Source organism: Microcaecilia unicolor, chromosome 3, assembly GCF_901765095.1.
Source record: "Microcaecilia unicolor chromosome 3, aMicUni1.1, whole genome shotgun sequence".
Taxonomy (NCBI): domain Eukaryota; kingdom Metazoa; phylum Chordata; class Amphibia; order Gymnophiona; family Siphonopidae; genus Microcaecilia; species Microcaecilia unicolor.
Genome location: NC_044033.1, coordinates 110,914,955 through 110,932,778, shown reverse-complemented (window position 1 = coordinate 110,932,778; position 17,824 = coordinate 110,914,955). Strand labels below are relative to the sequence as shown.

General features: G+C 39.8%; 1 protein-coding gene across 1 annotated transcript in view; it reads left to right on the top strand.

The window, feature by feature from the left end:
• The window catches only part of ABHD12 (abhydrolase domain containing 12), a 324,548-nt gene that overhangs the window by 264,127 nt on the left and 42,597 nt on the right, over positions 1-17,824 (top strand). The window contains 3 exon segments of the mRNA XM_030196277.1: positions 15,462-15,479; positions 15,482-15,499; positions 15,502-15,589. Coding sequence (XP_030052137.1) covers positions 15,462-15,479; positions 15,482-15,499; positions 15,502-15,589 — 124 coding nt within the window.

Genomic DNA, 17,824 nt, shown 5'->3' with positions numbered 1-17,824 from the left:
AACGGTAGGCGAAACACTTGCAGGTAATAAGTTCGGGAAACTTGTGGAAAGAAAGGAAGGTGGTGAACATAAGGATTGTGGGAAATGCCAATGGTGTAAGCTAAATATTAAAGGGTCTGAGTGGAAAACCCCGGGGAGGGGGAAAAAGTTGACAGCTAGGGATGTTACAGACTGTAATTCGCGGAATATAGTATATGTGATAGTATGTCCGTGTCAATTAATGTACATTGGGAGATCGAGTAGACCTATTAAAGTAAGGTTAACTGAGCATAAATCTAAGATTACAACTAGAAACTGCCAAGCCCCTATTGTAGAACACTGTCTGGAGAAAGATCATAAAATAGAAGATATGCAATGGCGAGTATTGGAACAAGTGCATGTGGGCAGGGAGGGAGGATCGGTGAAAAAATTATTAAACTGTAGAGAACAATGGTACATATATTTTCTAAAAACAGTGACCCCACATGGATTAAATGCTGAATTAGAATGGGCTGCCTTAATGTAGCGGGATAATCTGTCTGGCCTATCAGACCCAAGGGTGGAGACGTCAATAGTAGGAGGGAATTTAAAAAGGTAAGAGCAGGACGCCGTCGCCATCTTAGCAGGAGGCAAATCCAGGAATAAACATTGCGAGGCTGGTACTAAGAACGGCTAAGGATAGGTTGAAAGTGTGTTCTATAAAAGATATGGGTTATAGATGGGGAGACAGCTGGGGATTTGTAATATACGGGACCCTTTGCTGCCTTCATTAAGATGATGTATTTTTATATTTCTTAGGGGAGCCCTTGACACAGCCTTTTATGGCGAAACATGCATGTCGGGCTTTGTTGAACCCTTGGTCCGACCGTTCAGTGCAAGTTAAGTATTGCTTATAAGTAATTAAGAGATTAAAAAAGAACAAATGAAAGATGAAAAAATGAATGAGGAAAGACTTTATTAAATATAATCGCCGGTGACGATTTAGGTGCTGTTTGGAGTGTCCAACAGAAGAGTGCTGTTGGTCATGAGCACCGCAGAGGCAATAAAAATATATGAAAGATCTTTGTATAATATATTGTTGAAGTGGAGTGTATAATATATATAAGCCTTGTTAGGTGATTGGTTGCGATTAAAGGGCTCTTAAAGAGACAGCGCCAAGTATACGTGAGTTTGTGATATGACATTGTTTTTATGTAGCTGGATTACATATAGTGACAAAATCCTAGAGTCTATAAAATTTGGTAGGAGAGAGTATGGTTTGACAATGAATTATTATTAAAGCAAACTATAGGCGAACGGAGGAGAGTTTGGAAAAAGGATAAATTAAATAAAAATAAGATTAGAAGAAAAGCAATTCATGGTTATAAATTGTTGTTTAAAAAAACACAAGGAGAAATTATTGTTCAAACATCATAGGATGTACCACATCTAATGCTAAAATCCTATTTCAGATGTTAAACTCACTGTTAGAACAAGTACCATCAACTTGAAAACTGGTGTCGTTTTAAAAAAATAAATTATGGGCATTAGATATCAATTGCATAGTTTAGAAAATAATATTATTGAAAACTTGGATTCATCTGTGTTAATATTAGATCATCCAGCTAGTCCAGCTGATAAAATTTGGTTTAATTTTAATGTTCTTTCTTGGAAAGTATTCAACAATTTGTTTTACAAATATAGTCGATCTTATTGTTTGGATGTTTGCCCTCCAAACATTATAAAAGTAGCCCCTTTGAATTTAGACTTGGGGGTCCTTTTACTAAGGTGTACTGAAAAATGGCTTGTGTAGTTTGGGCGTGCACCAATCCATTTTTCAGCACACCTGTTAAAAAAAAAAAAAAGGCCTTTTTAAACTTTTTGCTGAAAATGGACGTGCAGCAAAACCAGAATTGCCACGCATCCATTTTGGGTCTGTGACCTCATCACCAGCCATTGACCTAGCGGTAAAGTCTCATGCGGTAACTGGGTGGAAATGACCTACGCTCGCCAAATGCCACTTGGCGCGTGTCAGAAAATAAAAATTATTTTTAGGCCGCGCATATCGGACGTGCTGCAAAAATAAAATGACAGGAGCCATGTGGTAGGTATGTGGTAACTCCATTTTGGCACGCGTTGGGTGTGCGTAGACGCTTATGCAGCTTAGTAAAAGGGCCCCTTAAGTTGTTTGAATGGACTTGAACGCAATTGAATTTGGGTTCCTTCCCTGCAAAGTTAGGAGAGATTATAATTGCACCAAATCCTAAAGATGATAATGTGTCAAATTCAGTGGTCTCTAATTATAGACCAGTGACATCTATACCATTGTTTTCTAAGCTGATGGAGGGTGTGGTAGCTCATCAGTTGACGGAATTTCTAGAACATCATAGTGTTTTGCATCAGTGTATAGCACTGAGATAGTCATGGGTTCTTTGATATTATGCACTCCTTCATAACATGTGCCTTTGATATGGTGGACCACAACGTTATGCTGATGATACTTGTAGATTTAGGAATAACTGGTAGGGTTTTGTGTTGGTTTTGGGGATTTTTGAAAAGTAGATCCTATAAAGTGATCATGAAGAATAAGCTTTCTGAAAATTGGGGAAATCCTTCTGGGGTGCCCCAGGGATCCCCTTTTTCTCTGATTCTTTTTAATGCATTTTTGTATACATTGGGGTTTGAACTTGAGAAGCACGGGTATACATCTTACATTTATGCAAATGACACCTCAATTTTAATCCCTATTAGTGAACCAGATCTATCCACAACTCTGAATAAACTGATTGCCTGCCTAACCACAACTCAGGAATGGGGCAAATAACAACAAACTTTGCCTGATCCCAAATAAAACAGATTCTTTGGGTACCAAACACAAGTAGACAAATATTCGACTTTTGGGAAGTATGAACACCCCTTAAATCACTGGTCAGGAATCTTGGGATACTGCTAGACTCATCACTCATTCTGATCCCACAAATACAACCAACCTTCGCGCCTTCTGTCTCGCTGCATCCTGTGCCTGGAATAAACTTCCTGAGCCCCTACTTCTTGCCCCATCCTTGGCCACCTTTAAATCTAGACTGAAAGCCCACCTCTTTAACATTGCTTTTGACTCGTAACCACTTGTAACCACTTGCCTCCACCTACCCTCCTCTCCTCCTTCCTGTACACATTAATTGATTTGATTTGCTTACTTTATTTCTTGTCTATTAGATTGTAAGCTGTTTGAGCAGGGACTGTCTTTCTTCTATGTTTGTGCAGCGCTGCGTACGCCTTGTAGCGCTATAGAAATGCTAAATAGTAGTAGTAGTAGTACTTATCACCTATCTCCATATATTGAAAAGATGAGTCTGACCACAGTGGTCCATGCCATGATAACATCACAACTGGACTACTGTAATGCCCTGTACACTGTCCAAACCAGAAAGAGTTTGTATCAACTCCAACTAATTCAGAATGTTGCAGCACAACTGATAGAAGGCTGCAAGTGGCGTAATCACATCACACACTTCCTGCAAAAACTACACTGGCTACCAGTACCTTACAGGGCTAAATTTAAAACTGTTTGATTTTCAAGGTCCTTAGACAAAATGGGCCAGAGTACTTAAAGAATGTTAGCCCTTTTCACACCTTTAAGGCCTCTAAGTCCTCTCAAGCATCATAACAATCTCTACCTTTGTCAAAAGAAATTATACGATGTGATTTATTTTTATTTTTGTTACATTTGTACCCCACGCTTTCCCACTCACGGCAGGCTCAATGCGGCTTACATATTGTATACATATTTGTACCTGGGGCAATGGAGGGTTAAGTGACTTGCCAGAGTCACAAGGAGCTGCCTGTGCCTGAAGTGGGAATCGAACTCAGTTCCCCAGACCAAAGTCCACCACCCTAACCACTAGGCCACTCCTCCAGAGCCTTCTCAGGAGTAGCCCTCGCGCTCTGGAATTCCCTTCCAGAGGGGCTACGTATAACTCCAGACTACCTCTACTTCAGGAAGCAGATGGAAACCTCTCTCTTCTCCCAAGCCTTTAATAAATAGGGTGACTGACTATACACTCATTCGCACCCGGACTAGCTTGCTACACACACTATAACTTAAATCAGTTCCTTATCTCTCGCTTAACTATACAACAAACTTGCCTTGAGTTTAGTTAACCATCAAAATTATCCCAACTGACTCTGTACCACATGTCTTGTTCCCATCATAAATCTGCTGTTAGTCCCTCAGCTATATGGTACGCTGTATTGTAGAAAATCTCTAGCATATCTATTTTAGTTGAATATTCTAATGCATGCTTATTAGGGGTATCATTAGTATTATGCTAGCATTGTATTATATCTCTGTTATTTGAATTCCAGTCCATTAAACATGTTTGATACTGTTTCAGAGTAGTTCTGTTATTAGGTTTCAATTTACTGTTTTCAAGTTTACCTCTTTTATTGTATTTATATATATTCTTGGCTATTTTACTATTGTTATGCTTTTAACAAAATTGTAAGTTTAAGTTAAACTGTACCTGCTGTATACCACCTTGGATGAATCTCTTCGTAAAGGTGGTTAATAAATCCCCAAAAATAAATAAACATTATTATTGTATTAGCTTTCCTAAGTTCAGTTAACATTTCTCTTTGTTCATCCTGGCCTGGCAAATGGTAGTAAACTTCTTTGCTATACTCATCCCATCACAAATGGAATTTCTGTCCATAAAGGTTCCCTAATGCATCTTGTTTCTTGCAGGACATTTATCCTGCTTGACTTGTGCCACCTTTAACATATAGCATACTGTTACAATTTAGTCTGTACTCATAGAGGGTGATAAATACCTGGAATGCACTCCTGCCAGAGGTGGTGGAGATGAAAATGGTAACAGAATTCAAAAATGCATGGGATAAACACAAAGGCATCCTGTATGGAAAGAATGAAACCAAACACCTTAGCAGTGATTAGATGGCAACTTCAGTAATTGAGAAACAAATCAAGTGCCGGTCTGTGCCCTCTTCATGGCTGGACAGATTTGGATGGGTTGGAGTAGGGCTTCAATGCCAGCTTCAGTAGTTGGAGAGAACAAGGCCAGTGTTGGACAGAGTACTACAGTTTGTGCCCTGAAAATGGCAAGGACAAATCAAGCTCAAATATACATATGTAGTACCACATCATACCTTGTGTTATAAGTTTATCATGTTTGGCAGACTAGATGGACTGTACAGGTCTTTATCTGCAGTTACCTACTGTGGTACTATGGGGCTCATTTTTGAAAGAGAAAAATGTCTAAAAAGTGGCATAAAGCAGCATTTGAACGGTTTTCTTACAAAAACGTCCAAATCAGTATTTTCAAAACCTATTTTTAAATGTTTTTCTATAAAGTCCCTCAGAAGTGTGTTCAAGTCTGTCAGAAGGGGGCATATTGGGGCATTTCAAAGGCAGGATTAGGGTGTGCCTAACACTTGGGACATTTTACAGCCATAATGGAACAAAACAAAAACATCAAGAACTAAAACCAAGGTATGTACTTATTTATATCGCACTTAATCTGAATGTTAATTATTCAGTTCTATGTTGGTTACAGTAATTAAGACTGGAAATGCATACAGTATATTTGTACAAGTATGAAGAAAACAGATTTTGAAAAGAGCAAACAAATAAAGATATCATAACATTTGCTGTTTAGTTCATTGTCTAACATGCAATAATTGTTAAAAAGGAATGCCTTGAGAAATTTACAAAAATATTAGATAGTTGGTACATTTTGGTCTAGACCTGTTTTTAGAACAAATAAGGTACAAAAAAGTGCCCTAAATGACCATATCACCACTGGAGGGAATCAGGGGTGACCTCCCCACCCCCCAAAAATCTGAATAAAAATATGACAGCTGCAGATGTTAAAGTCGGGTTTATTAGAGCAGAATACAGATCCCTGGAGTAGTGTAGTGATCAGTGCAGTACACAGTGAGGGACCCAGGTCCCTATCTCCCTCTCCTGTCACACTTGTGGAAACTGTGACCCCTCCCAAGGTCATCAAAACCCCTACTGTACCCACATCCATATAGTGGGGGACAGTGGGATTTTGGGTGGGGTTTGGAGGACTCAGGAGACAAGATAAGGAAAAATATGCCTCACAGTTTTCCATCAAAACCAAAACAAGTCCTGCCCACCAGGAGAGGTGGTCTCCCGTTATCTGCACTCCCTCAGAATATACTGGACACATTAAAAGCTCACACCTTCAAAAGTCACCATAGACAAAACCTCCAATGGTACTCCTTTCCCTATAGATGCAAAATGTGTGGTCCCATCCTAGGAAGTGTATTATTAAGCTCAACTCATAGGGACCAGGCTATGTATCTGTGCAGTAGTGCCTGCACCCTTTACCTGTCGGACACTGGAGCTGAACATTTTTGCAAGATTCCCTGATCTTCCAGATGTGCAGAGGCAGAAAGCCCAAATGTGGATGCCCAGTGCCTTAGCATTGCTATCACCAGGAAACATGGCTAGGTCAACCATGGGTTATGGTTTTGATATGTTATGGAAGTAAAACATAAACTAGGATATTGCCCTGTCCCCTATTGCAGAGGTCTTATTGCACATATGCACACTCTATACAGTTGCAGTCTGGTATTGGATGTCACCTGTGTTCACATCAGAGAGGACAAAGTGCTGTCTATTGTTTAGGCTGTAGCAGCTGTTGGGGAGAGGAGGGTACCCTTTTTTTTTCCCTCTGCATAACAGTCCACTCATGCTTGCAGGCATACATACACACTATGCCAACGTGGCACAGGTATAATCTGACTGTGGTCTTTCCTTTTCCTCTAACTCCAGTACTCTCCTCCTTCCATCCTCATCTCTTTCTCCTGAGCTCTTGCTCTGCAACATCTGCCTCCCCACCCCCCCATAATTCACCAATCCTAGGAACATTTTCCCTCATCTCCCTCCACCCCTTATCATTTTACATTACATTACAGTATGGGCTTCCATTCCGCATAACCTCATAGTTCTATGTGGATTCACATAAAAAAAAAAGCACCAGAATAGACATCTGGAAATGTACATATTAAAAAGCAAATCTTAGAAAATCAGTACACATATTTTTTAAACAAGACTGTTTTAAGTTGTTTATGAAATGATTGAAAATGAATGAGAACACGTACAGATGAAGAGTATACCAGATTGTCGCAGCTTGATTCAGGACTGAAGCCAAATGCTGATTTAAATATTTGACTGACTTAACTGAGGGAAATAACAGAGATATTTGTCCTTGCAACTGCTATCATCTTAACACAGAGAAAAATCATACTCAATAAGAAGGAATATTTCCTTGCAAAGACTGATAAACCACTGTACAAAGCTTAAATCAACATCTCACTGCAATGTAATTTATAATAATAATAATGAGTGATAGATTCAACTAGTCTTAAAGGAAAAATCAATCTTATAGCTAAATTCTGAATCGTCTGCGGCCTTGTCATTAGAGTATTAGTGTATCTAACATATTCCACATTACAGTAATCTATTTTTGATAGCAATAAGGATTGTACTATAATCCTGAAAGAAAACAGTTCAAAGTTTCTTAAAATCGATCTTCTCATTCTTCTCTGTCTCCGTCTTCCCCTCTGCCGTGCGATGTTTCCCAATGTACCCTCCTGCCCTGCAGCCTTCTTCCCTTCACTGCCAGGTATTCCCTCTTCTTCACTCACCAGGCCTTCAGGACAGTGTTCTGTGAAGGTTGAAACAGCAACAGTAGCAGCAACAGCTAAGCACAAACTCAGTTTAGGGCCTTCAAACTACTGTACATGGGCCCTGTCTCTGATTCCTCTTTCCACACAGGTTTTTTGTTACCTAGGAAAACCTGTGCAAGGGGCAGGACCACAAATAGAGCCTGTTGCTGCTTAGGTCACCATACTGAAATTTTATGCTTATTATTGCAGAAAAATTGATGCCAGAAAATTCCCATTCAGCCATCCTCACAAGTTCCAGTACTGTAACCTGTGAGGGCATTGGCCTCTTTCTGCCACCAAACCCCATCCTTTCCATGTGGCCTCAGTTTCTCTTCTCCTGTACTCTGAAGCAAACAGTGACAAGTGAGCTTGAGAGTGGGACCAGCTGCTCATTTACATAAGAATAGACCCTTTTTGAATGTTAAGAAATCGGAAGTTATGGCTAAGGAGAAAGGAAGTTCTCAATGATTCTGTGGTATTCATAGGGAATGATCAAACACATCTAGGGCTAATAGTTCAAAATTTGGGAACATAGTTGGACTGGAATTTGTTTTGATGTTCACATTTCCCAATTACACCAGATGGTATTTACTACCTCCTGTTGTTCCACTAGTTGCAAAACATTTTGAGTGATGAGAAGTTGCCAGATTAATTTTTAAGTTGAATAAATTTGAAAGAGGTTCTCCACTCCATAAAAGATTACAGTGGCTTCTGGTCTCTTCTCGTATAAAGTTTTAAATTGCTTGTATGGTTTTTAAATCTTTGATGGGTCAAAACTCGGCTAGCCTATCTAAATATTGTCTTTAATGTTTCCAAGTGCTAGAGGTATATGCTTGAAAAGTTATTTGACCAATTCTTTTAAATATTTGGCTGTAAAGATCTGGAATGATATTCTCCACCAGATTAGGTCTGTCTGTTTCATATTTTATATTTAGAAAGTACTCGAAGGCTTTGATTCTGTTTGATATTGTTTTTAAAATTTTGTTTTGTACTTCCACCTGAGTGTGATGTTTTATTCTCTTGTAAGTCGCAATGAATTCAAGTGAGATATGGCGGAATATAAGCTTTGAATGGAATAGGACCAAAGAAAATTTTGAATGAGTACGCTCCTGTGCATATTTCTATTTGCTTGTTTCTCTGTGGATGTAGCTTCTTTTTGTAGATCTCATTATTTTCAATGCTTATGATATCTTTGCTTTGATCATAACATATATATGCTTATATAAGAAGAGATTGTCCTTCACTTTTATCAAAATTAGTACAGCAACAGTAAGGAGCCATATGATTTAAATATCTGCATAGAATGGGGAACTTCATTGAGATGAGCAGAGCTAGAGAATTGAGACATCATTTGATTGGCTTAGAGGAGGACAAGCTATGTGGAAATGTGCAGGGAAAGTAGGACAAGTCTTAGTGGTATGAATGAGTAAAATGGTGGAAGGTTTGCTGATATGTAAATAGAGGAGGAGGAGCATCAAGATTTTAGATAACATGCCAAGCAGCTGTTTGTTCAACGCTCAATGTCAAGTAGCAAACTAAAGTAATGAAGCAATGTGTTTAAAAAGAGTGAGTATTATGGGACTAAATTGAATTTTAAGGTAAGAGCCAATGAAATAATAATGAGAAATTATTTCAAGTTTATGGAAAAACATTCCCTGAGGCAGTTAGAACAATACACTGACATGGAAGTTTAAAAGATATGTTTTATTGATTGAAGAAACAAAGTAATTTGAGTGCTATTCACTCATCTGCTGGAAACAGAGAACAGTTTAAAAAATATGTTTATACATTTGACAGAAGATGATTCTTTAAAACCAGTTACATTTTTTCTAAGACAAAAAAAAATGAAGTTTTTAAACAGATAAATGAAATTGACTTTTGCAAGTTAATCCTGGCTTGCTAGAATAAGGTCTTCTCCTTTAAAGAAAGAAATATAAATTAGCTAAGTTGGAATCCCACATTAGATGAGGTTTTTTTTAATTAAGTGGAATTATTTTACTTGTTGGTTCATGAGTGATATATTGCACTGCCAATGTGGCCTTTTTATACTTTCCATTACTCCCCCCCCCCCCCCCCCCCCGTACTAAGTCACGCTAGAGGCTGCCGTGCGCTATTGCCAACACAGCCCGTTCACTTTGAAAGGGCTGTGTTGGTATTGCTGCACAGCAACAGCTAGCACGGTTTAGTAAACATGGATGTTAGTGTCCTATTACAGAATTAACCTCAAAATAAGTAACTTTAAAAGATACACGTACCTAAAAGAGAAGTTTATGTATGAAAGTGGCTCATTATAAAAACAGATAACAATAAGTGCATAATGGCATTTTGCGCATACTTTTACCCTCAGCAGAGGGATTTCTGGGGCCAGAATTGCGAGTGTGGTTTGGACTTGAGCATGTTTTTTGCATTTGCCAAGGTATGTGCATAAATATTTTCAAAATTTGGTTTGTGCTAAATAGCCAATTGTAAATGTCCACATATAATAATTTAGATGAGATAATGCAAAATATATATACACTTTCCCTTCAAAAATTGGTGTAAATTCTGCACATCCTTATGTGCCTTTATAAAATTCTGCTAGGGACAGTAGATGTTCACATTTATACTTCCTCTGAGGCAGGAATAATTGTGTGCTGATCATAAAATACAAATACTCATATTTTGTAATAGTGCAGGGACTGAACTGGAGACTTTCCATGGCAGTGCATAGCAATTACTACCTTAGCCACCAGGATGGCACTTTGTATACCTTTTCTAAACTGGAAAGATTTAATGTAAAGGTGAATTATAAAACACAGTGCCTACCCCTGGATAATTCCATAAGAGTCTAGAAAAAGCAAAAATAAAGCCAGGGTAGAAAAATGGATATGATGTGCCTGTGACACACAAAATCTAAAGACAAATTGATAAGAAAATAGAAGGAATGGTTTGCCTTTTGTGGAGACACAAAGATAGCCAATAGAGTGGATACCCTGGAGAGAGTAGAAACGATGAGAAGGGATCTTCAAATGTTAGAAGAATGGTTGAGTGTTTGGCAGTTAACCCGGTAATTGCAGTTAAATTTTATCACCTTGTCCGGTTTTTTGGTATAACATTATAGATCAATGCGATAGAAACCACTGTATTTTTAACTGTTATTTCAATTTATTATTTTTTCTATTTTTCATATGCAGAATATTGTGTATAGTGCTCAGACCTCGTGCATTACACCGGCCATTATTGCCTATTTGTAATAGCACCTTTCACCATCATTGCACTACAGTCCCTCCCTACCTTCACTAATTTTTCAATGTAGGTAGTATCATATAGTTCCAAATAGAATAATGTTACTTAAGTTGGTTCGACTGTAGCTTCTCAGATTAATCCTTGTTGGTCCGGTGTAAGCCATCATATTTTTACATGAATGTGATTCTTTTCCTTTGTTTAAAACTTTTGTGCTCTGTTATTTGCGTTCTTTGTTTTTGTTCTCAATGGCTTCCTCAGGAGAACTTAGGTGTTCTACGATGGAGCTCTATCCCGCCCGAGCTTTCCTTATGAAAAGACTTTTCACAACTGGGGATATTTCCCCCCTATTTTATATATATATATATATATGTATTCTATTTTGTTTTGCAGTGTCTGCCAGACCACTGTTGAGGCAGAAAGCCCGTCAGGGCAGTTTACAAAACAGTGCCATTGCAACGACAGCCTTCCACCTAAGACCATTCTTCTGACTGGCTAGGAGATGTCAACTATTACTTCTGTCATACAGTCTCTGTAGCATCCCAGACCCAGCTCACCTAGGAAGCAGAAGGCTCAATGTTGGGATCAAATTAGGGACTTTCTGCATGGTGGTGCACACCACCTGAGCCACCAGACCTGCCCTCTCTTTATTCCTTTTCTCAGCTGGAAAATTTTTATGTAGTTTAAAAATTACTACTGTGTAATATCTGGTTACACAATTAAAAAAAAAAAAAAAAAACTACCAGCTACTATTGGGGTTAAAAGACATACTTCTGTCTGAAGTGCTCCTTTAAAATTAGCAAAGGATGCTACTAAGAAAGTTCACGGTACCAGTTTATTTCCCAGCTTGACTGCACTAGTCTTTTGTTTTCTCATGGTCTCTATTAATAGATTCTTGGAAAAAGACAGCAAAGAACATCCAAAGTTAATTAGAAAACTGCAACATATAGCATATAGCACAGAGGAGGAGGCTAAAGTGACATTACTATATATACATACTAGAAAAGTAAATAGACAGTGTTTGGTAGTATGGAAAGACCAAGAGGGCTGAAAGTATGCTTCAAACAGAAATGCTATTTGATTTTCAGGAATAAGCTATGAAAGGCCATCAGGCTGTAGATGTTCTATCTAATTAGGTTGGGAATGCAAACGCATTAGACTTTTTAGGAAAAGAATGAATGAATAACTTTCATAGGATAATGGATATAAATAAGATCAAAAAGGATAGATTTCTATGACAACAGGGGGTAACAGATATTTTAATTTTAAAAACTATGTCTGTAAACTCCCTACCATTCCTTTCTATTGTTTAAAGGGAAGGGGAGGCAGCTGAAATGCAATTACATTTCTGCTTGCTTCGGTATTGTCCTTTGATCTGACAGCAGAATGAACTCATTCATAGCAATGGTGTGGATTGTCTCCTCCAGTAGGTTTAACCTCTCCTCCCTCCTCTGCCCCATCCTTTTCCACCTTTTGAGGCACACTCCATCAACTCGCTACGCTGCTCTCTGGCATCTCACCAGATAGCCATTATTTACAAGCCCCCAAGTAAGCCCACGTCATCCTTCCTTACTGATTTTTGATTCCTGGTTTCCTCCCTCCTTTGCCCTATCCTCTGTCATCTTAGGTGACTTCAGTTTCTCATCATCATGTAAATATGTTCAGATACTCAGCCTTGGCGGGCCCTATTAGAATTGGTTGGGGCAGGGGATAAGCATAGTACTTTACGTGGGGCAGCAGAACAGGTACTACTAGCCCTGGATCTGAATTTACTTTGAGACATTCTTTCCCTTAACAAGCACTTCTGCATAAGCCCAAATGGCTTTTATTAGTGTGCCATGCAGGTAGGAGTTCTGGCCTATCAAAGCTTTGCCCCATGGATTCTATTGTTAGTAGTCTTCACAGAATTCACCGTCACACCTGCAAGCCTGGGCCTGGAGCTGCTGATCTATTTCTTTTTCTGTGGCCTGTGAGGTGTATTTCCCTGCTGATAGATCTTTACATCCCAACATAGACATGGATTGTACATATCATTGGAGACTGTTCCTGGTAAGCCTACCAGAGACCAGAAACAAACATTAATGGGGAGGCAGGTTCCACAGAGACTCATATTTTACTTTTTTTTTTCCCCCCTGATAAGGTAGTCATGCTAAGACACTGCATACTAGAATCTTTTATCAGGAAAAGCCAGTGCTGACGATTAACTGGAAAAGTAACATCTTGTTTTAATTTCAATTTGTATGAGTACAGCAAGGGTTTGGCCTCTGCTGTACAATGTTTCTCTCAATTTGCATTCTAGTCGGTGGAACTGGCACTTCATAAAATACAGCTGATGATAGTAACAAGTTTCTTTCTACTTATTAGGCCAGTAAGGGGCATTTTTGAAAGGATGTCAAGTCTGGTCGTCCCAAATGGAGGTCCATCTTGCATAGATTTTCAAACAGGATATAGCCTGTTCAAATTACATGAAATGGAATGTCCATTGCACTGGAACATCAGCACGAACATCCATTTTACAACCTGAAACAAGGGGCATATGAATGCCTGTATAGCAGCATTCTTAGAAAATTGCCACATAAACGTCCATGTAGAGCCAGAGGGTCAGCCTAATGGTTAGTGCAGTGGACTATAAAAGTGGATTTGAATCTAGGTCCCTTGGTTTACTCTTTGGTTTGTAATTATGAGCCCTCCAGAAACAGTAAAATACCTACCGTAACTGAATGTACACCACTTCAGTAGGCTTCATTCTTGTAGGTGTCTTACATATTTAGGTGCAGTAGGTATTTTTCTGTTTATAGAGGGCTCACAATTTAAAAGAAGAGTTGGAGTGAGATTTGAACTTGGCTCCCTTGGTTTACAGTCCACTGCACTAACCACTAGGCTACTCAGATCTGCTTCCTGCTCTGTTAAGAATGCCCATGATACCTGATACTGTAGCCTGGTATCCCCTTTCGGTTTCACTTTCAGGGAGAGGGAGGGGGGCTCCTACCATCCCCTTAAGGCCATTAGCACTGGATTAGCACCTGCGTTTACCTGCACCCCTGGATCATGTGTAACGACGTGCTCGCTGGCTCTGAACATTAGTTGCATGCAAAACAGTAACATCTGTATTTCTCTCCAGTGCTCAGCAGACAGCGCACCAAACTTGAGCACTGCTACCACTGCAAACCCTATGCAAGCTCGGAGCTGATTGAGTTTACAAGAGACAACAAAACAAGCGGAAGATATCCAGAAAGACCAGACTGAAGTCACAGATGTTAAAACACCAAATTGATTATTGGGACCCCAATTTGGTGTTTTTAACATCTGTGACTCAGTCTGGTCTTTCTGGATATCTTCCGCTTGTTTTGTTGTCTCTTGTGTTTTTTGCGGGAGTTTTGGACTCTCTTTGTGCTATTGATGTTTACAAAGCATTGGGGAGGAATAGGGAGCCCTGTCCAACATGCCTCTGCATGTTAGTAGGCCCTGCTCAATAGAATAGAGGGCTGGACCTTCAGCCCTCCCCTGGGGCTCTAGTGACCCTCCAAACACCCACCTACATTCAATGACAGAGGTGGAGTAGCACGCCCTCTTCCTTCCAGCGCTGCCTCCAAAATGGCAACGCTCGCCCAGGGTAGCACTGGGCGGGGCTTCTTTACCATAAGGGAGAAACTCCCTTATATGGTAGGGAAGCCTGCCCAGGCATCCCAGGGTACACTGGGCATGGCACTGACATTTGGAGACGGTGCTGGAAGAAAGAGGGAGTGCTACTCCTTCCTCCATCATTGAAGGCATGGGGGGGGGGTTGGGGGCACAAACCAGGGGAAGGGATAGAGGTCCAGCTGTCTATTCTGTGGGGGGGGGGGGGTAGGGCTGTTCTGTCGGGGTGGTGCTTGTGTTGTATTGGGCTCTTCTTTGGGGAAGGGGTCTGAGATCCACCATATCTCCAGCTTGAATGGTTAGCAGATCCAGGCTTTATTTTGACACGCATGTCCCCTGCCACTTTACATGACTTCAGTTACAGCAGGTCGGTAGAGCTCCAAGTGATAGGCGTGTCAGTACTGGGTTATGATAGTATTCTATAATGGAAGCTGCTTAATACTGTAAAAACTATTGCATATTTGAATTAGATTTCTGCTTTTGATAATTGTGTGGGGCCTTTTTATGCCTTCACCACACTTCTGGAATGGATTCCTAAAGCTGTTAGGTTGGTATAAGGTTTTTAGATTTTAGAAACTTTTTATGACTTATGAAAGTCTTTGTTTAAGTTCTAATTAGATTTTATACTTTCATGTAAGTATGAGAAGACGCGAGTTAAACGGTGTAAAATCAGAAGTATGTTTTGCTGCTTATTAATAATTATATATTTGTTTCCACAAATTATCAAAATATTTGTTATGCTAAACATTTGGTATTTGGCAGTGTATAACTACTAAGCAGTAAAAAAAAATCATCAGGACTATTTTGTGTTTTAGAGTGCTTTTTAGTTTTAGCAGTAGCGTTATCTTAGAAGACATGTAGAATGGAAGAGGTTTGTAGATAATGGCATAACTATAAACTTGAACAGGAATTCTTTTGTATTGCAGGCTGGGGAGATTCAGTAGGACTCCATCAGAAAGTGGCATGACTATGATGCCCTCCATGTCTTTGACTGGATAAAAGCACGGAGCGGTGACAATACCGGTTTATATTGGGGGACACTCATTAGCACTGGGTAGGTCTGGTTAGTCCACGTTAAGTAAGACTAACTGAGGAAGTGGATGTTCATAGTTTTGTAATTCTTTTTACTGTATAAAATTGAAGGTTTTAATCATTGGAATGTAACACTATCATTATATAAATTCTTGAATATTAAGTGTTACACACTTATGAAAAGCGCTCTATTTTTATATTCCTGGCAATTTCCTCTTGCTCTTTTATATTTCTAGTTCACTCAAAACCAGAGCTGGGATTTGGCACCAAGAACCTCCATTCATAGCTTCCCTGGGATTTTGCCCCAATTTTATATTTCCTCCAACATGTTTGTTCTGGTCGTTGCAACAACAGTCACCCATCAGAGGCCATGAACGCAGGGCTCCTCCCAGAATCCCCTAACATGTCAATGCAAATGGTTAAAATGTACCAAAGTTCAAAGCCAATTATTAAAAAAGAGTGTGCCTGAATCAGCTTGTGAACAGTATCATCTGAAGAGAAAATTGGCTCTACAACACTGATATGTTTTTGTTTTGTAATGCCCTCATTAAGTAGCCATTTACTCAGGTCAAAGTATGTTATATTTTGTGTGCGTGATGTATTGCGTTGGTCCATGATGGCTGAAACCATCACATTGAAACCAGCATCCCCATCACCATAGGGGCCTCACCGATAGCCATAGCAGTAACAGCCACGGGTGGGTATCTTTACTGCAGGATCCCAAGCCTGCTTTCTTCAGTTACTTCACTGCAGGTTCCCAAGCCTGCCTTCTTCAGTTACTTCATCATTCTGAAAGCATCATTGATCTGCAAGAGAACAGTTTCAGGGAAACTATATTGCCGACCAGATGATGTCACTGATGGAGCTGGAATAACAGCAATGATAAGTTGTTCAGGGATCCAGCAAGTATCGCGTCTTACCGGCCAATAAAATGAAGGTTCTGCGTTAGGAGTTACGGATCAAGAAAGGGATCTGGGTGTCGTCGTCGATGATACGCTGAAACCTTCTGCTCAGTGTGCTGCTGCGGCTAGGAAAGCGAAATAGAATGTTGGGTGTATTAGGAAGGGTATGGAGTCCAGGTGTGCGGATGTTATAATGCCGTTGTATCGCTCCATGGTGCGACCCGCCACCTGGGAGTATTGTGTTCAGTACTGGTCTCCGTATCTCAAAAAGATATAGTAGAATTAGAAAAGGTACAGCGAAGGGCGACGAAAATGATAGGGGGATGGGACGACTTTCTACGAAGAGAGGCTGAGAAGGCTAGGCTTTTCAGCTTGGAGAAGAGACGGCTGAGGGAGATATGATTAGAAGTGTATAAAATAATGAGTGGAATGGATCGGGTGGATGTGAAGCGACTGTTCACGCTATCCAAAATACTAGGACTAGAGGGCATGAGTTGAAGCTACAGTGTGGTAAATTTAAACGAATCGGAGAAAATTTTTCTTCACCCAACGTGTAATTAGACTCTGGAATTCGTTGCCGGAGAACGTGGTACGGGCGGTTAGCTTGACGGAGTTTAAAAAGGGGTTAGATAGATTCCTAAAGGACAAGTCCATAGACCGCTATTAAATGGACTTGGAAAAATTCGCATTTTTAGGTATAACTTGTCTGGAATGTTTTTACGTTTGGGGAGCGTGCCAGGTGCCCTTGACCTGGATTGGCCACTGTCGGTGACAGGATGCTGGGCTAGATGGACCTTTGGTCTTTCCCAGTATGGCACTACTTATGTACTTATTGTACTTATAGTAGCGGGACCATGAGGATGCATAAAGCTTATGAAAGCATCTTTCTGTTCAACTGATGTTTCACAAACGTTTCCAATCCACCATAAATGCAAGCAACATACTGCCCAGGCTGAAGATTTGTGACTGTTATCTATTTGTTCAGCATCACTAATTTATTAAGCTGTAATATCACCTGAGATGGCATGACCAAACTGATAACAGCGCACAAAATGATTGGACAATCAACTATTAAAACTCAATTTCCTAGAAATGAAGAAAAATTAGCACATCAAGCGTACTAAACATAACATACTTTGACCTGAGTAAATGGCTACTTAATGGTGGCATTGCAAAACAAAAACATATCAGTGTTATAGAGCACAATTTTCTCTTTCAGATGATACTGTTCACAAGCTGATTCAGGCACACTCTTTTTTTTAATAATTGGCTTTGAACTTTGGTACATTTTACCGTTTGCGCTGGCAGTTGCCAACCTTGAAGAAATCCTGCAGGGCGGTTATAGATGCTGGTAG